General features: G+C 52.1%; 1 protein-coding gene across 1 annotated transcript; it reads left to right on the forward strand.

Moving 5' to 3' along the window:
* The first annotated feature begins 1,618 nt into the window (after nt 1–1,618).
* LOC311511150 (uncharacterized protein) lies at nt 1,619–18,177 on the forward strand. The gene is made up of 2 exons (XM_084611537.1): nt 1,619–2,807; nt 17,416–18,177. The coding sequence occupies exons 1-2, from the start codon at nt 2,369–2,371 to the stop codon at nt 17,979–17,981; spliced, it is 1,005 nt and encodes a 334-aa protein (XP_084467663.1). The 5' UTR covers nt 1,619–2,368; the 3' UTR covers nt 17,982–18,177.
* The last annotated feature ends 1,877 nt before the right edge of the window (nt 18,178–20,054 follow it).

Genomic DNA, 20,054 nt, shown 5'->3' on the forward strand with positions numbered 1-20,054 from the left:
TCTACCAAAGAACAAAACAAAGTTGAGTGGCTGGTAGGAATCAAGTGGACAGTAAAGAGTGAAGAAGGGGAACTGGCTGCATCCCTCAACTATTCATTACAGATTTGTTAAATCAATGTAAAAGCAACCCCTCGCGGCAGGTACTATCCCATTGCCTGAAGCGACAAACCCCATGGGACAAGAGTGGCTCTGCTAAGACCCTCTTTGGCTACAGGCTGTTCCAGAAGCTGCCTGTACACAGCATTGCTTCCTGCTGGCCTACGGGGGTACTCATAGATTCCTAGGTTCCAAGGTCAGAAGGTGTTGGATCATATTAAAGAAGTTCTGTATTAAAATCACAAATGAGTGTGATTCCCCATAGTTTAAATTCCAGGGTATTACTAATTAAGAGGTCTCTTGATTTTTGGTACTGTTTCTCTCCCTCGATATGTGAAACTTGCAAGCCACTAATTGCGTTACTACATTCTAAGACAGAGTCTGTTCTCAAAGCAATTCGCAGAGAGAGAGACTCAAAGCAATACTCTGTAACAACAGAAACAGCACCCAGACACTCCCCGCCCTTTTGTTGTATTAACAATTGTGATTAAAATAGAGATAGAGGATGTATGCGGATGGATGCTTGGTGTGGATAATAACTGAATGATCAGGGAGGTGCCAGCCTAAGAATCCAGTGTCCATTGGCTGAAGAAGGCGTCAAGTGGAAATAACCAGAGGACCCCCGGAGGGCAGACTGGAATCCACCCAACAGCCTCAAGAATGGGAGAACCAAAGAACAAGATAACATCTAGCAGCAGGGAGCCATCAGGAATGTGCCATCTGCTGATTGATTCAGCAACAGCATGATGAAGCAATTCCCATAGACTGGCATAGGAAGAAATTCCTATAAAAATGGACTCTAGAAAGTGAGAACTTGGGGCTCTGATTCTGCAAATCAACTTCCAGGAGGAGCGTTAGATGAGCATCTAACAAGGCCCTGCTCCCTCCTCAGGTCCAGGCCACCTGGCCAGTGGCTTGGCATGAGCAACTCTAAGGCTGGTAACTATGATAACAACCTTGCAGAACCTGTGTGTGTGTGAATAACTATGAAATTGAATGGAATGTTATAGCTATAACTAACTGCTTACTACGATTCTTTCTGGATTCACAATAAATGTGGTATTTTGCCTTTTTCCCTTTAATAAGATCCTCCTGGTTTTTATTTTATTGGTATAACAAAGGGACCATTATCATCTAGTCTGACCTCCTGGATAGACAGGCCAGAGACCTACCCCACAATAATTCCTAGGCCCTACTCAGCAATTCAGGTTGTGACAAGTGGCCTGCACCTCTGTTAGCTGCTATGTGGGTTGAGTAAGAGGCATGATCCTCAACACACAGATGGAAAGGCAGAGGCTCCAAGAGGTTAAGCAACCTGCCTAGAAGACATTCTGGATTAAGTATGGGACTGACAGCCTGAAACAAACTGCGTCCTGAGTGGATGGACACTGATTCACTGCTTGGCCTCAGGCATCTCACAAAGGTCCATATTTTCAAAAATGGCAACCGATGTTGGGTGCCTCCAATTTTAGCAGGCCAGCTTGGGACCCCCTGGGTCTGATTTGCTGCGCTGCTTGGACTGCAGCTGGAGGGCTCAGCCCAGCTGACAACAAGGCCCCTGCTCCCTGCGCCAGAGGCCCCTTTTGACAAGTTTGGCCTGGACTCTTTGGGCTCGGGGCCCACAGCCAGAAAGTGGGGCCAAAAGTCCCCCCAAGGCGGGTCTCGAGAGCCCCCGGTTCCCTGGGCAGGTCCATTGCCCACTGGGGCTGGCCCAGAGCCGCTGCCGGGACATCCACCAGCCTGCAGGCCCGCGCCGCACAGTGCCCGGCGCCGCTGGGTTTGCTGGGGGCAGCAGAGGACACAGGCGGACCCGGCGCCAAGCTCCTCGTCCCTTAGTCCGGGCTGGGTCCTCGGCTCGGCGAGCCGGCCCCGGCCAAGCCCCAGCCCCGGCCAAGCCCCAGCCCGGCACCTCCCCCGCGCGGCGCGGCCGGGCGAGCCCGGGGCGCCCCACAGGCAGCAGCCGGGCAGAAAGCGGAGCCCCAAGGCCCGGCGACGGGCCGGGCGGTCCGGGCCCCACCCCGCGGGCTTTGTCCCCCCGGCCGGCCGGGCCGCAGCCTCCAGCAGGGGGCGGCGGCGCCGCGCAGGAGCCGCTCCCCCGGCCCGCCCCGCTCCGCTCCGCTCCCCGCCCGGCCGCAGACAAAGGCGGCCTCCCGCCTGCCCGCCCGCCCGCCCGCCGGCTGCCAGCTCCGCGCCGGGCCCGCGCGCGGCATGGGCGGCTCCGGGGGCCCCGCGGAGCCATGAGGCGCGGGCTGCGGGCGCAGCGGCGAGCAGCATGGCCGGGGCCGGGGCCGGGGCCGGGGCCAGGGCCAGGGCCGGCCGGCGCGGCATCCCCAAGCGCAAGCCCAACTTCACGCTGCAGGAGATCGACATCCTGATGAGCGAGGTGCTGCGCTACGAGCAGCTGCTCTTCGGCGCCAGCTCCACCAACGTCAACGCCTACGAGAAGCAGAAGATCTGGTGGCGCATCACCAACAAGATCAACGCGGCGGGCCGCAACCAGCGCGACATCGGCGAGGTGAAGAACCGCTGGCGCGGCCTGCGCCGCCGGGCCAACGACAAGATCACCCGGCACCGCCAGGAGCGCCAGGCGCCGCCCGACGCCCGCGGCTGCCCCGCGCCCCGCGAGCCCGGGCTCGGCCCGCAATGGGGCCTGCACGGCGTGTGCCCGCTGGACGCGCCGCCCGGCCCCGGCGAGGTGCCCGCGCCGCAGGGTGAGTGAGGGGGGCCCGGCCGCGCCAGCGCCCCTGGGCCGGGCTCGGTCCCCCGGCGCTGCCTGGCCCGGGGCCGCTTCGCCGGGGCCGCCGCGTGACCCGCTGCCCTCCCCGGCCCGCCCAGCCCGCGCCGGCCGCTGGCTAGTGCGGGCTCGCCCCCGGCCCGCCCCCGGCCGCACGGCAGCCGCTTGTCTGTGGGGCGCCGTGCCCGGGCAGGTCTCTAATGCCCGAGGGTGCGGAGATGGCTGGAGTCTGGAAGGGCTGCGTGATGCAGCCTGGCCAAGCCGGCGGCCTGCCCTGCGCCCGGCTCCCCGGGGAGCCGGTCCCACGCGAGCTGCTGCCCTGGGGCTTTTCACCGAAGCTTTCGCAGCGAGGCCATGTTACAAGAGACGGGGCAGGCTGCGCCCCCCTGGGGGTGATTCCCGGTGTGGGGAGACATGCTGGCGGTGGCTCTGATCAGGGGAGTGTGCTAAACACCGAGGGTACCGGGCATAGCCTGAGCCCCTGGCTGCCCCCCACACACCTGTCCGCGACGTTAGGCGGGTGCTTGGGCGGCTAGACCCTCAGCCCATGTGGCTCCGCTCGATTTGAAAGCACAGGAGCTTGACATGCAGACATACTCGGTCTCTCCTTTTGGGCCCCAGCCCAGCTGGGGCATTTAATAGCGCTTGGGTGCCATTTCTCTCTGTTTGGTCAGTGGGTGGTGGTGTTTGTAGCTTATGGCGCTTATCATAGTATCCGAGCACCTCCAGCATCCATGGATTAAGCCTCTATCACAGCACAGTATCTGGCCATTTTAGAGGGGGCAATTCAGGCATGTGGGGGTGCACGGACTTGTCCAAGCTCACACAAAGAGTCTGGCAGTGCCAGGAATAGAAGCAGATTTCCCGATTAGCAGTACTGTGCTTTAACAAGCAAATCTTTGCTTCCAAAAGACTCCAGAACAGAACACTGTGATCTGGGTGTGGCTGGCACACAGCTGTGGGGAGAGGGCCTTGCCTCCATGCTTGGGAACATGATACCTCGGCAGCTGCTGCCCAGTGCCACACTGCTTTGTTGCCATATCGCTCTGCAAACTCGCATCTGTCTTGCTATTCCCAGTCCTTCCTCTGGCTCGTGCAGAGCACTGCTGCCTCTCAGATTTCTCCCTCCCTGAGAAGACTTTCTTTCAGGCTGTCTGCCCTCCATGGCACTCTTTCTTTTCTTTTCTTTTCTTTTCTTTTTTCTTTTCAACTATTGTGCTTTTGCTCTTTTATTTTTAGCTTCAGCAAGAGCCTTTGGATCACTCCTGTGTCCCTCCTGCTATCTTGACATTAGCAAAGCTTTTGACATGCTCTCCCACAGTATTCTTGCCAGCAAGTTAAAGAAGTATGGGCTGGATGAATGGACGATAAGGTGGATAGAAAGCTGACTAGGTTGTCAGGCTCAGCGGGTAGTGATCAATGGCTCCATGTCTAGTTGGCAGCTGGTATCTAGCGGAGTGCCCCCGGGGTCAGTCCTGCAGCTGGTTTTGTTCAATATCTTCATTAATGATCTGGATGATGGGATGGATTGCACCCTCAGCAAGTTTGCAGATGACACTAAGATGGGGGGAGAGGTAGATACGGTGGAGGGTAGGGATAGGGTCCAGAGTGACCTAGACAAATTGGAGCAGGGGTGGACAAACTTTTTGACCCGAGGGCCACATCGGGGTTGCTAAACTGTATGGAAGGCCAGGTAGGGAAGGCTGTGCCCCCCAAACAGCCTGGCCCCTGCCCCCTATTTGCCCCCTCCCACATGCTGCCCCCTCACTGCCCCCCCTCAGAACTCCTGACCCATCCAACCCCCCCACTCCTTGTCCCCTGACCGCCCCCTCCCAGGACCCCTCACCCCAACCAGGCCCCCAGGACTCCACCCCCTATCCAAGTCCCCCGACCACCCCACCTCCCCCAACCTCTGCTCCATCCAACTGCCCCCTGGGACCCTCTGTCCCTTACTGGCCAGAGCCAGCCACGCTGCCCAGCTGGAGCTTGCAGCCATGCCACCCAGAGCATTGTGCCGGAGGCGCAGTGAGCTGAGGCTGCGAGGGAGAGGGGGCAGCAGGGGAGGGGCCGGGGGCTCAGGGGCTGGGCAGGAGGGGCCCACGGGCCAGATGTGGCCCGCGGGCTGTAGTTTGCCCACCTGTGAATTGGAGGATTGCGCCAAATGAAAACTGATGAGGTTCAACAAAGACAAATGCAGAGTCCTGCACTTAAAAAGAGAGAATCCCATGCACCGCTACAGGCTGGGGACCGACTGGCTAAGCAGAAGTTCGGCAGAAAAGGACCTGGGGATTAAAGTGGACGCCAAGAAGGCCAACGACATATTGGGCTGTATTAGTAGGAGCATTGCCAGCAGATTGAGGGAAGTGATTATTCCCCTCTGTTTGGCACTGGTGAGGTCACACCTGGAGTATTGTGTCCAGTTTTGGTCCCCCTACTAGAGAAGGGATATGGACAAATTGGAGAGAGTCCAGCAGAGGGCAACAAAAATGATTAGGAGGCTGGGGCACATGACTTACATAAGAACATAACAATGGCCATACTAGATCAGACCAAAGGTCCATCCAGCCCAGCATCCTGTCGGCCAACAGTGGCCAATGCCAGGTGCCCGAGAGGGAGTGAACGTAACCGGTAATGATCAAGTGATCTGTCTCCTGCCATCCATCTCCACCCTCTGACAAACAGAGACTAGGGACACCATTCCTTACCCATCCTGGCTAATAGCCATTAATAGACTTAACCTCCATTAATTTATCCAGTTCTCTTTTAAACCCTGTTATAGTCTTACAAGGAGAGGCTGAGGGAACTGGGGTTATTTAGTCTGTAGAAGAGAAGAGTGAGGGGGGATTTGATAGCAGCCTTCAACTACCTGAAGTGGGGTTCCAAAGTGGATGGAGCTCGGCTATTCTCAGTGGTGGCAGATGACAGAACAAGGAGCAATGGTCTCAAGTTGCAGTGGGGGAGGTCTAGGTTGGGTATTAGGAAACACTATTTCACTAGGAGGGTGGTGAAGCACTGGAATGGGTTACCTAGGGAGGTGGTGGAATCTCCATCCTTAGAGGTTTTTAAGGCCCGGCTTGACAAAGTCCTGGCTGGGATGATTTAGTTGGGGTTGGTCCTGCTTTGAGCAGGGGATTGGACTAGATGACCTCCTGAGGTCTCTTCCAACCCTAATATTCTATGATTCTGTGCAGCTCTCCCCAAACTGTTATAGTCAGATACATCATTCCCACTCCTTCCCAGTCAGTAATGGAGATGTTAAAAGGACAACTAACGCTGCTCCCTCTAATGCCACACCAGGCGCTTCTCCTTACCCAGTGATCCCCTTTGCAGCCTTTCAGCTACTTTCTGTTACAAATGATAGTGCTTCTGGCCAAACAATTTGACCCAACTGTGAGACAGGTTCAGTGAAACAGAGTATGAGGTGCTTTAGCGAAGTCCAAGTATGTAACATCCCCCCCCCCCCCCATCATCTATGTCTACAGTTTCCCATTGAGGTTGTTGTCTAATGCTTATATTGTGGTAATGCATAGAGGCCTCAACCAGGCCAGGACCCCGTGCTGTGTACAAACCCATAGTAAATGGAAGTGCCTGCCCCAAGGATCTTATATTTTCAAAGGCCAGACATAACAGGTGCATGAAGCAAGGATGGGGGAACAGAAATAATTTGATGTCTTGGGACAGACTAGTTGTGTGCTCAATTCTTAGCTAATCAGCAGCTGTAAGAGTGTGGAGGTACGTCACTAGGCCCAGATGGTATTCACCCAAGAGTTCTGAAGGAACTCAAATGTGAAATTGCAAAACTACTAACTGTGGTTTATAACCTATCATTTAAATCTGCTTCTGTTCCAAATGACAGGGGGATAGATAGTGTAATGCCAATTTTTTAAAAGCTCCAGAGGAGATTCTGGCAATTACAGGCCAGTAAGCCTGACTTGAGTACCGGGCAAACTGGTTCAAACAATAGTAAAGAACAGAATTGTCAGACACATAGATGAACATAATTTGTTGGTGAAGAGTCAGCATGGTTTTTGTAAAGGGAAATCATGCCTCACCAATCTGCTAGAATTCTTTGAGGAGGTCAACAGACATGTGGACAAGGCGGATCCAGTGGATACAGTGTACTTAGATTTTCAGGAAAGCCTTTGACAAGGTCCCTCACCAAAGGCTCTTAAGCAAAGTAAATTGTCATGGAATAAGAGGGAAGGTCCTCTCATGGATGAGTAGCTGGTTAAAATATAAGAAACAAAGTTTAAGAATAAATGGTCAGTTTTCAGAATAGAGGGACGTAAATAGTGGTGTCCCCCAGAGGTCTGTACTGGGCCAAGTCCTATTCAAAATATTCATAAATGATCTGGAAAAAGGGGTAAACAGGGAGGTGGCAAAATTTGCGGATGATACAAAACTACTGAATATAGTTAAGTCCCAGGCAGACTGTGGGGAGTTACAAAAGGATCTCACAAAATTGGGTGACTGGGCAACAAAATGGCTGATGAAATTCAGTGCTGATGAATGCAAAGTAATGCACATTGGAAAACATCATCCCAACTATACATATAAAATGATGAGTCTAAATTAGCTGTTACCACTCAAGAGAGAGATCTTGGAGTCATTGTGGATAGTTCCCTGAAAACATCCACGCAATGTGCAGCAGCAGTCAAAAAAGCAAACAGAATGTTGGGAATCATTAAGAAAGCAATAGGTAATAAAACAGAAAATATCATAGTGTCTCTATATAAATCCACGGTACACCCACATCTTGAATATAGCATACTGATGAGGTCGCCGCATCTCAAAAAAGATGTATTGGAATTGGAAAAGGTTCAGAAAAAGGGCAACAAAAATTATTAGGGGTATGGAATGGCTTCCGTATGTGAAGAGATTAATGAGAATGGGACTTTTCAGTTTAGAAAAGAGGCGACTAAGGGGGGATATGATAGAGGTCTATAAAATCATGAGTGGTGTGGAGAAAGTAAATAAGGAAGTGTTATTTACTCCTTCTCATAACACAAAAACTTTAGGCGTCACTGAATGAAATTAATAGGCAGCAGGTTTAAAACAAAAAAAAGGAAGTATTTCTTCACACAACGCACAGTCAACAGAGCAGGGATGGTGTCCCTAGCCTCAGTTTGCCAGAAGGTGGGAATGGGCAACAGGGGCTGGATCACTTGATGATTACCTGTTCTGTTCATTCCCTCTGGGGCAAAAGACTGGATACTGGGCTAGATGGATACGCAGCAGGATACGGACCCTGGACTTCAGGAAAGCAGACTTCGACTCCCTCAGGGAACGGATGGCCAGAATCCCCTGGGGGACTAACTTGAAGGGGAAAGGAGTCCAGGAGAGCTGGCTGTATTTCAAGGAATCCCTATTGAGGTTACAGGGACAAACCATCCCAATGAGTCGAAAGAATAGTAAATATGGCAGGCGACCAGCTTGGCTTAATGGTGAAATCCTAGTGGATCTTAAACATAAAAAAGAAGCTTACAAGAAGTGGAAGGTTGGACATATGACCAGGGAAGAGTATAAAAATATTGCTCGGGCATGTAGGAATGATATCAGGAGGGCCAAATCGCACCTGGAGCTGCAGCTAGCCAGAGATGTCAAGAGTAACAAGAAGGGTTTCTTCAGGTATGTTGGCAACAAGAAGAAAGCCAAGGAATGTGTGGGCCCCTTACTGAATGAGGGAGGCAACCTAGTGACAGAGGATGTGGAAAAAGCTACTGTACTCAATGCTTTTTTTGCCTCTGTTTTCACTAACAAGGTCAGCTCCCAGACTGCTGCGCTGGGCATCACAAAATGGGGAAGAGATGGCCAGCCCTCTGTGGAGATAGAGGTGGTTAGGGACTATTTAGAAAAGCTGGACGTGCACAAGTCCATGGGGCCGGACGAGTTGCATCCGAGAGTGCTGAAGGAATTGGCGGCTGTGATTGCAGAGCCATTGGCCATTATCTTTGAAAACTCGTGGCGAACCGGGGAAGTCCCGGATGACTGGAAAAAGGCTAATGTAGTGCCAATCTTTAAAAAAGGGAAGAAGGAGGATCCTGGGAACTACAGGCCAGTCAGCCTCACCTCAGTCCCTGGAAAAATCATGGAGCAGGTCCTCAAAGAATCAATCCTGAAGCACTTGCATGAGAGGAAAGTGATCAGGAACAGCCAGCATGGATTCACCAAGGGAAGGTCATGCCTGACTAATCTAATCGCCTTTTATGATGAGATTACTGGTTCTGTGGATGAAGGGAAAGCAGTGGATGTATTGTTTCTTGACTTCAGCAAAGCTTTTGACATGGTCTCCCACAGTATTCTTGTCAGCAAGTTAAGGAAGTATGGGCTGGATGAATGCACTATAAGGTGGGTAGAAAGCTGGCTAGATTGTCGGGCTCAACGGGTAGTGATCAATGGCTCCATGTCTAGTTGGCAGCCGGTATCAAGTGGAGTGCCCCAAGGGTTAGTCCTGGGGCCGGTTTTGTTCAATATCTTCATAAATGATCTGGAGGATGGTGTGGATTGCACTCTCAGCAAATTTGCGGATGATACTAAACTGGGAGGAGTGGTAGATACGCTGGAGGGGAGGGATAGGATACAGAAGGACCTAGACAAATTGGAGGATTGGGCCAAAAGAAATCTGATGAGGTTCAATAAGGATAAGTGCAAGGTCCTGCACTTAGGACGGAAGAACCCAATGCACAGCTACAGACTAGGGACCGAATGGCTAGGCAGCAGTTCTGCAGAAAAGGACCTAGGGGTGACAGTGGACGAGAAGCTGGGTATGAGTCAGCAGTGTGCCCTTGTTGCCAAGAAGGCCAATTGCATTTTGGGATGTATAAGTAGGGGCATAGCGAGCAGATCGAGGGACGTGATCGTTCCCCTCTATTCGACATTGGTGAGGCCTCATCTGGAGTACTGTGTCCAGTTTTGGGCCCCACACTTCAAGAAGGATGTGGATAAATTGGAGAGAGTCCAGCGAAGGGCAACAAAAATGATTAGGGGACTGGAACACATGAGTTATGAGGAGAGGCTGAGGGAGCTGGGATTGTTTAGCCTGCAGAAGAGAAGAATGAGGGGGGATTTGATAGCTGCTTTCAACTACCTGAAAGGGGGTTCCAAAGAGGATGGCTCTAGACTGTTCTCAATGGTAGCAGATGACAGAACGAGGAGTAATGGTCTCAAGTTGCAGTGGGGGAGGTTTAGATTGGATATTAGGAAAAACTTTTTCACTAAGAGGGTGTTGAAACACTGGAATGCGTTACCTAGGGAGGTGGTAGAATCTCCTTCCTTAGAGGTTTTTAAGGTCAGGCTTGACAAAGCCCTGGCTGGGATGATTTAACTGGGAATTGGTCCTGCTTCGAGCAGGGGGTTGGACTAGATGACCTTCTGGGGTCCCTTCCAACCCTGATATTCTATGATTCTATGGACCTTTGGTCTGACCCAGTATGGCCATTGTTCTGTTCTTATGGCTGCCAGGCTGTTCTATGGCTGCATTATGGCTGGGAAGCTTTGAGGAGGCACTCCAAGGAGGATACGGTGATTGATGGCTTTAGGGATTCTGGCTGGGATGGAGGGGTAGCCTGGGAGAAAGTGTGAAAGTACTGGATGATCCTGGCTCAGATGAGAATTCTGGCAACATGCTGGGTGGGAAGACTGGATCTAAGGAGGTCTCATGTAGGAAGAAGTAGCAGAACTTAGGCACAGCCTAGTCAAAGGAGGGGACCACGTAAAACATAGGGCTTGAGAGATGCCGTCCATTGTGCTAGAGAAAGTGAAAGAGCAGGAGATCCAACCTGGCCATGTTAAATTTCATTTGGCGGCTGTTTTGTTCAACATCTTCATTAATGATCTGGATGATGGGATGGATTGCACCCTCAGCAAGTTCATGGATGACACTAAGCTGGCGGGAGAGGTAGGTATACTGGAGGGTAGGTCCAGAGTGACCTAGACAAATTTGGGGATTGGGCCAAAAGAAATCTGATAAGGTTCAACAAGGAGAAGTGCAGAGTTTTGCACTTAGGATGGGAAGAATCCCATGCACTGCTACAGGCTGGGGACCAACTGGCTAAGCTGATCTGCAGAAAAGGACCTGGGGATTACAGTGGATGAGAAGCTGGATATGTGTCAACAGTGTGCCCTTGTTGCCAAATAGGCTAATGGCATATTGGACTGCATTAGTAGGAGCGTTGCCAGCAGATCGAGGGAAGTGATTATTCCCCTCTATTCGGCGCTGGTGAGGCCACATCTGAAGTACTGCGTACAGTTTTGGGCCCCCCACTACAGAAAGGATGTGGACAAATTGGAGAAAGTCCAGCGGAGGGCAGTGAAAATGATCAGGGGGCTGGGGCACATGACTTACAAGGAGAGGCTGAAGGAACTGGGGTTACTTAGTCTGCAGAAGAGAAGAGTGAGGGGGGATTTGATAGCAGCCCTCAGCTACCTGAAGGGGGTGGGTTCCAAAGAGGATGGAGCTAGGCTGTTCTCAGTGGTGGCAGATGACAGAACAAGAAGCAATGGTCTCAAGTTGCAGTGGGGGAAGTCTAGGTTGGATATTAGGAAACACTATTTCACTAGGAGGGTGGTGAAGCACTGGAATGGGTTACCTAGGGACGTGGTGGAATCTCCATCCTTAAAAGTTTTTAAGGCCCGGCTTGACAAAGCCCTGGCTGGGATGATTTAGTTGGGGCTGGTCCTGCTTTGAGCAGGGGGTTGGACTAGATGACCTCCTGCGGTCTCTTCCAAGCCAATTCTTTTATGATTCTGAGGATGCTGATAAATTGAAGAAGGTTCAGAGAAGATCTGGGAGTTTGATTAAATGACTAGAAAGAAGCCGTATAGTGATAAACTCAAGGAGCCCAATCCATTTAGCTTAACAAAGAGAACATCAAAGGGTGACTTGATCACTGTCTGTAAGTACCTACATAGGGAAAAATATTTTAAAATAGACTCTTCAGTCTAGCAGAGGAAGGTCTAACGTGATCCAACAGCTGTAATTTGTAGCTAGACAAATGCAGACTGGAATAAGGTGTAAATGTAACAGTGAGGTTCATTGGTAAATTAACCATTGGAACAAGGGGCGTGGTGGATTCTCCATCACTGACCATTTTAAAGTTAAGATGGGTGGTTTTTGTTAAAGAACTGCTCCACTAATTGGGGAAAGTTCTGATTTCTTATATCACACAGGCTGTAGACTAGATGATCACAATGGTCCCTTCTGGCCTTGGAGTCTGTGAATCAGAGGAAGACGTTTGGAGTCAAGTTAGGTCTGTGAGTTATCAGCTCATCAGCAGAAGCAAGCTCCCCACAGACCAGGACACACCTACTCAAAGTGGCATCTGACCCTGCTGTAACAGCAGATGCAAAACCTGAAGCCGTATCTCCACAGCTACCCCCATATCTCCACAATACCCCCACAACACACCTTTCAGGATCCATGGGTCGTACACATGCTAATCATAATATGTGGTGTACCCAATCCTGCACACTAAATGGTCCAGTAACAGCTACATAGGAGCAATGAGATAATTGCTGCATGCTGAAATTAATGCATGCAGAAAAATGAGACAAAAACACCCTACCACCTGTGGGTGAACGCTTCACAAAGCATCTCTCTATAGCTGACCCTGCAGTCCTCATCCTCAAAGGAAACCTGCACAACACAGTCAAAAGACAAGACTGGGAGCTTCTATTCATAACTGTTCTAGATGCTAACGATCATGGACTCAGGCTGTCTACACTAGAGAGCTTACAGCGGCCCAGCTGGAAGGTTTCCATGTAGCTGCTCTGTGCTTCTGGGAGCGAGCTCTCCTGTTGACATGATTAACCCACTCCCAACGACCGGCGGTAGCGGTGTTGGCAGGAGAAGCTCTCCCACTGACAGCGCTGTGCACACTAGTGCTTATGCCTGTGTAGTTTGTCACTTGGGGGTGGGAATAGTCACACCTCTGAGCGACATCCAGCTTTGCTGACATAAGTGGTAGTGTAGCCATGACCTTAGTACAGACATTGGATTTATGGCTTATTACAACAATCTGTAACCCACTAACCCCCACTTTTTCCCCCTCTGACTGCAGGGGTGTTAGCGGGCCACTTCATCTTGAACGGTTCCTTACTGTGTGTGTTAACTACTTTGGCTGAACAATCTGTTCTACCTTGCCCTTAGCTGTGATGCTCAGAGTACTTTTCCCAGGCCTGAAGAAGAGCTCTGTGTGGCCCGAATGCTTGTCTCTCTCACCAGCTGTATTTGGTCCAGTAAAGGATATTTCCTCACCCGCTTGTCTCTATTAGCAGCATAGAGATAGTAGCCAAAGCCAAGTTTGCAGCTGAGAGCACTGGCAACAAGGCCAGGATGGAGGCCGTGCAGGTTGGGCATAAGGACAGATGGAGAGAGAAGGGAGGGCACTGACAGCAATCTGAGAGGTGCTAGGAGAACCAAAGAAGGTCTCACTCATGAAAACCCTGGGCTGACAGGATTCTTTTTAGAAGAGAAGGAGTGATTGTGTCAAAGGCAGCCAATGGGTCATGAAGGGCACCAGGCCCGTGCAGGAGTCGTTTCAGGACAATGCAGGGGGCAGGTGCTGGCTTGGAAGGGCTCTGAATGGAATTGGGGAGGAGTTTCAAACAGTGACTGTAGCAGCATGCTCTCAATGAGGGGATGGGGCAGTAACTTGTGGGGAGTTGGGGTCAAGATAGCTTTTTATGATCTGAGAGGCCATGCACATCTGTATGTTGAAGGACAGGAGCAGAAGGATGGGGGCAAGCGGTCAGGAGTCAGGGCTGAGTCCCTGGCACCAGTGGGTGGGAGGGTGAGCAGGGAAGTCACTGGAGTGCATAGGCACTGACTTTGTGGATGCTCCAGGGCTGGAGAACCCCCGGGGTAAAAACGGTGGGTGCTGAGCACCCGCCAGCAGCCCTGCTATCCACTCCTCCCATCCCCTCAGCACCTCCCACCCGCCGCGAACAGTCTGTTTCGCAGTGTGCAGAAGACTGCGAGGGAGGGGGAGCAGCGAGGACTCGGTGCATATGGGGAGGGAGCAGAACTGGGTGGAGCAGGGGTGGGAAGAGGTGGGGCCTTGTAGGAAGGGATGGAGTGGGGATGGGGCCTGGGACAGAGCTGGGGAGTCAAGCACCCCCCAGCACTTTGGAAAGTCGGTGCCTGTGCCGGAGTGTTGGTAATGGGAGAGGGGGAAGATTGGTCCTGAGCTTATCTGGCAACCCCCTCCCCTGCCATTGCTTCCTAGGGAAGGAAACTAGATTGGCCAAGCAGTGATCAGCTGAGTTACGCGCCTTTCCTCTCTGGAAAACTTGCTTTTCTCTCGTCTGATAAATTCCTCAGTTCCTCCCAGCTCTTCAGCAACTCTGCGCTCTAAGTAGCCCGTCACATGTCATCAATAATGTGCGGTTCTGACAAACTGGGGTGCCAGACTGCCCCACACAGTTGTTGAATGCAGAACTGCTCACTAAGACGTCAGCTGGCCCTCCCTCTTTTTGGCACTCTGATGTATTCCTCTTGCTTGGGTTAAAATATCCTTAGCCCTCCCTTATGAAGGGATAAGTGAGCTCACGTGGCCTCCTCTCCTCTGCATGTGTAGCTTTGGAGTTGTCCTTAACATGGAAAAATCTCTTCCCATTCTGGCCTCTGTAGGGCTGGCAACGCCAAAGGGCTGGGAATGGTGAGAACTGGGAATTTCTTTCAGAATCATAGAATATCAGGGTTGGAAGGGACCCCAGAAGGTCATCTAGTCTAACCCCCTGCTCAAAGCAGGACCAATCCCCAACTAAATCATCCCAGCCAGGGCTTTGTCTAAGCTTGACTTTAAAAACCTCTAAGGAAGGAGATTCCATCACCTCCCTAGGTAACGCATTCCAGTGCTTCACCACCTTCCTAGTGAAACAGTTTTTCCTAATATCCAACCTAAACCTCCCCCACTGCAACATGAGACCATTACTCCTTGTTCTGTCATCTGCTATCACTGAGAACAGTCTAGCTCCATCCTCTTTGGAACCCCCTTTCAGGTAGTTGAAAGCAGCTATCAAATCTCCCCTCATTCTTCTCTTTTGCAGACTAAATAATTCCAGTTCCCTCAGCCTCTCCTCATAAGTCATGTGCTCCAGCCCCCTAATAATTTTTGTTGCCCTTCGCTGGACTCTTTCCAATTTTTCCACATCCTTCTTGTAGTGCGGGGCCCAAAACTGGACACAGTACTCCAGATGAGGCCTCACCAATGTCGAATAGAGGGGGACGATCACGTCCCTCGATCTGCTGGCAATGCCCCTACATATACATCCCAAAATGCCATTGGCCTTCTTGGCAACAAGGGCACGCTGTTGACTCATATCCAACTTCTCGCCCACTGTAACCCCTCGATACTTTTCTGCAGAACTGCTGCCGAGCCATTCGGTCCCTAGTCTGTAGCGGTGCATGGGATTATCCGTCTTAAGTGCAGGACTCTGCACATGTCCTTGTTGAACCTCATCAGATTTCTTTTGGCCCAATCCTCCAATTTGTCTAGGGCCCTCTGTATCCTATCCCTACCCTCCAGCGTATCTACCTCTCTTCCCAGTTTAGTGTCCTCTGCAAACTTGCTGAGGGTGCAATCCATGCCATCCTCCAGATCGTTAATACCACTTGGCCCCATGTGAGACAAACCCATCCAGACAGCTCAGTTTTCCGCAATATTTTTATTAGTGCTTAGATCCAGAGGAGCATATACAGTAACTCATGGGCCAAATTCAGCACTGGCGCATGCAGGAATAGCGCCAGTGGAGTGGTGTGTTTACACCGGCACTGAATTTGGCTCTACAGCTGGCTATACAGCACCTTACTGCTTCTCTGGCCTTGGGCAAGTCACGTAACTTGTTTGCTCTCTGCCTTTCTGTGACATGGAGTAGCTGCCTCCCTACCTCCCTGAGATCTTAGGGAGCCACTCTGCAGTCTTTTAGCACAGACCCTGTATAACCCGTTTGATTTCATGAGGGCTTCACATAGGACTCCACGTTAGTGAAGACTTGCATGAGTTGGGCCTTAATTAGCTGACATTTGTGAAGGGCATTCAAAGAGTGCTTTCAGATTAAGCGCCGTTGCTGAGGTTACATTCTAAAATGGGACCACTTTCCTGTCTTGGAGGTTGTAGGTTTGTGAGGGTTTTTTCCCTTCTCCTGGAAAAGCAGGTGGCCCATTGGTGTGACAACTCACCTGGGGTCGCTTTCAGGCCACTGGAATGTTCTTCGTCATGCTGTCGTGAGGTTTTTTTCTCTCTCAAAATATTTTTTATTTGGGCTCTGGTTGAAATTTTTCCTTGGTACTTTGGTGATGCTGTCTCTTCAATAACCCTTGTCTAGCTCCACAGAATGCAGAGGGGTGGGTGGTGGGCACAGGGGTGAGCGCGGAATATGGAGGTGTGTTGGAGGGGCGGTTTTAGCTGTTTGTTCATGTTAGAACTGAAAACTTGTGCACAGTGCACCCAGAGTAGATTGACTGGCTAGTTTTCCCAGTCCGATTCTATCCTACAGCTGAGAAGGGATCATGTGCAGCTGCTGAATGATTTAAAATGTATTTTCTCTCAGCAGCTGTACTTCAAACACCCGTATCATCTGCTCTCATTTCTCCTCCATCCCTCTTTGCGCGTAACCCTCCACTCCCGCGACACCACTTAAAAAATGCTTGGAAATTCATACACACAGCTCTGCTGGTAAGCAGTTACAGTTGCTACACAACGTACCTGACACAAAAGCAAGGAAATGAAATTAAGCCACCTAACAAACAGTATGTACCACTCCTCCATCTGCAAGTACACACCTTATCTTTGCCACAAGCCACACAGTGCAGTCTACCTCTGTCCCCTTGGGTACCAGCCTTCCACTGCTACCGTTAATCACCCCTTTACCAGAGTGCCCCCTCCCACTACAACCACCATCCACAACTACTGGTGGGAGAGAAGGGGGAATAGTCTCTTCTGTGGTATCTCCATTCCTGGAGGCTTCCACCCATGGTAGCCCATTCTATACGATCCTCAGCTAATCTCTTTGTGGATTAATAGGTTTCTTGATCCACCCAGGACATGTGCTGTTAGATGGCTCAAGCGTTTGTGGGGTTTGTGTTGGGTATGGGAGGGGAGTGTGTGGCACCCCTAGCTGCTTCACAGGGGAGTTCGTGTGGTAGTTACTAAAATTGGAATGGGGGAAAAAATTAAATCCATTACATGTATGTTGTCCACGTAGCCTAGATGGCTTTACTGTGCAATGCTGCCAGTCCTGGCATGGGGTGAAATCGCAGAGGGGGGTAGGCCTAGGACACGGCTCTCCCTGCAACTGGGAGGACTGGAAACCCTTATTTAATGGCAGCTGAGACTGGAAGACTGTGCTCTGGCTGACTCCCAGCCCTCCTGTTGGAGGAGAGTGGGAGGCAGAAGGCTTTTCTGGCCTTGCTTTGGTGGGGATGGGTTCAACAGTAACCCTGGCTATCCAGAGCCGAAGCATGGGGCTGTATTTTCCCTGGTGGCCCATGTCCAGGTGGGAAGCCGCCCTCTGTTGCTGATCCTGGTTCTGGCCTGCTGCCTGCTTTCTCTTTCCAGTCTGATCTGATCTATCCTCTTTGCCAGGGGCGGGTGTGAAGGAGGAGCCGGTGAAGGAGGAGCCGGTGGACGTGAAGCCAGAGCCATTCCATGCGCCTTCCACTGAGGCCACCCATCAGCAAGTGAAGCGGGGAGGAGAGAGGCGGCTCCTCAGGAGCGCTGGCCATGTGCCGGACGATCCATGTGAAGGGTGGAGCCGGAGCCCGCAGAATCCCTCGCAAACTGAACTCTCCATCAGCGAGCTGGGGGGTCAGCAGGAGCCCCTGGGCACGGATTTCACAAGTATTATCTTTGACCAAGAGGCAGAGCCACTGAATGATTGTAACACGAGTGAGAGTGTGACCCCTGTAACTGGGGCACTGCAAGATGGGGGGCTGGAGAGTGGCCATCTCAGCCCTGTGGAGAAGCGGATTCTCCAGTCCAATGAGCAGCTGGTGCAGGAGATGCGAGCCTTCCGCAGGGAATATGCGGAGAGCCGCAGGGAAACTGCCTCCATCCTGCGCATCATCGCCAAGGCCCTCAGCAGCGTGAGCAGCAGCCTCTGTGAGATCCGCGATCTCTACCTCCGACAGCAAGTGACCCCCAAGCAGTGAGGGGCCACTAGGCCACATCATCACACAGCTGGGGTCGGGGGGACAGGCAGGACCTCCCACTGCCAGGGAGGGAAGTGCTGAGAGGGGCTGCATGAAACAGAGACGTGAACGACCCCTCAGCCAGTGGGAGAGAGATCTGGGGTTGGGGACATGGTTCTCCCACACTTTCCCTACTTCAATAAAACTCTGAACTGGCCATGTGCTCCCCCATCAGTATCTGTTCCAGGCAGGGCCTGTGCAGGGAGCTGCACACCAGTAAGAGTAGCTGGGGCATGGTTGTGGCATTTCTTCCCAAATACTTAACTGCTTTTGCTGCCCTCTCTGCTTCTGCTGCCTGTCCCTCCTGTGTCTCCTCTGCTGCAGCCCTGCCCTGTCACACTGACACCGAAAGAGTCCCCAGAGCTCTGCGTGGAACTGGGATGTGGCCACCTCTCTCAGACTGGGCTGTCACTAGGGCTGGGGGGGAAGGAAGTTGGAGGAGGGGATCCTTGGGCAGGGAGGCACGAAGCCAGAAATGTTCAGCTGCGTCCTCGGGCAGGGAAGCACGAAGCCTGAAATGTTCAGCTGCGTCCGTTGGTTGCGTGAGTGACCCATTTCCTGGGCCGCCAGCTTGCCATGCGTGGGGCTGCGTTTTCAGAGGTGCTGGTGGCTCCCTGGCTTGTCTGCATGTGGGGGTGCTCAGCCCTCTGGAGATCCCTGCCCCACTGGCTGGCATTGGATGCTTTAGGAAACAAGACAGCTTGTGATCAACAGTGATCTGCAGGTGCTTCTGGAACGGTAGTGCTATTGAGGGGAGATGGGGAATGGTTGGGGGAAGGTCAGTCTCTTAGGGTGACACTAATATGCCTATTCACACTAAATCCTGTCCCTCCCTCCCTCCTGGGCCAGAGCTTCCTTCGCCTGGCGATGGGTAAGTGCTGCACACTCTGAGGTGACTAGCCCAGGCTGCCGTGCCTGGCCAGTGCCATCTTCTCCATGGCGGCAGCCTGGCCTGTGCCCTCATTGTACTCTGCTGGCTTCTTAAAGTGGGGCTGCAGCACCAAAGTGCAGGGAGAGAGCATGCCCAGCTGCCAGGCTAGACCTTCCCTGCTGTTTCTCCAGAAAAGTGGGAAGGGCCCCTGATCCCAGCCAGGCCAGGCTCCCAGGCTCAGGGCATGAGGGGTCCGACAGTGAGTCCTTGTGGGGCTCTTCCAGCATAGACCAGGTAAGTGCTTTCCCAATGCTGCCCACCCTCAGGAGCTACTCAGCCCTACTGTAGGACGTGGGACTAGGAGAGTAGGGGACTCTCGCTGCGGGGGTGGGGGGTAGAATCTAACCCAGAGCAGCAGGGTTACACACACCCTGCCTCCGAGAGGCAGAAATAAACTCCGTGTCCATGGCTGACAGCATGTTTGGGGCTTTCCCCTTGGCCTAGCTACTCTGCATTGGCATGAGCTTGCACCTTTCTTGTGATCTGGCCTAATGAGCCAACAATCACTCCAGCCCCTTTGTTGTGTTGCTTTTCTCTGACTTCCCTCCCTGTTGCCTCTCCCCCTCTGGGACTGTGCTGCCCAGTCTGGAAAGGGATGTACTGCAGTGGCAGCATCCCAGAGCCCAGCACATGGAAGGCCTATTGCTTCCGTTCTGTGCAGAGGCCATGCAAAATGGCATTGGCTATTACGTTTGAAGCCTTTCCAGACCCTTAGTATTATTTCCCTGTCTTCCCAGGCATTGTCAGCTCCTGTCATCTTTAGCTGATTAGCAGGCTCCTTCCCAGAGAAGTGGGGAAGTGATAGAGAAGGACCCAACACCAGTTCCTTCAGTCTCTGTTGGATGGTCTTGCTCACTCGCCAGCTTATAAGATCTTTGGGGGACCCTATCAGACACTTCACTCAATGCAGCTATTTCTGTACTTGCTGCATGGCAATCAGAGATCTTCCCCAACGGTCTGTACCCCTCTTGCTCCTGTTCTGAACATGGGTCAGTTGGCAAAAATGTTCCCCTGTGGGACCCTACCATTGGGCACCCCAATAAGTGCCTTCCCTTCCAGAGGGGCAGGGAACCAGCAGCTGCCACCTGCTTCAACAGAGAGGT

The sequence above is a fragment of the Lepidochelys olivacea genome (genome assembly GCF_965140295.1).
Source record: "Lepidochelys olivacea isolate rLepOli2 genome assembly, chromosome: 21".
In the NCBI taxonomy this organism is placed as follows: Eukaryota; Metazoa; Chordata; order Testudines; family Cheloniidae; genus Lepidochelys; species Lepidochelys olivacea.

Excerpts from the sequence above, each read along its gene's own strand:
- LOC311511150 (XM_084611537.1), top strand. The coding sequence starts at position 2,369 with ATGGCCGGGGCCGGGGCCGGGGCCGGGGCCAGGGCCAGGGCCGGCCGG. Across the intron at positions 2,808-17,415 it reads CGAGGTGCCCGCGCCGCAGG|GGGCGGGTGTGAAGGAGGAG; the intron begins GTGAGTGAGGGG and ends CCTCTTTGCCAG.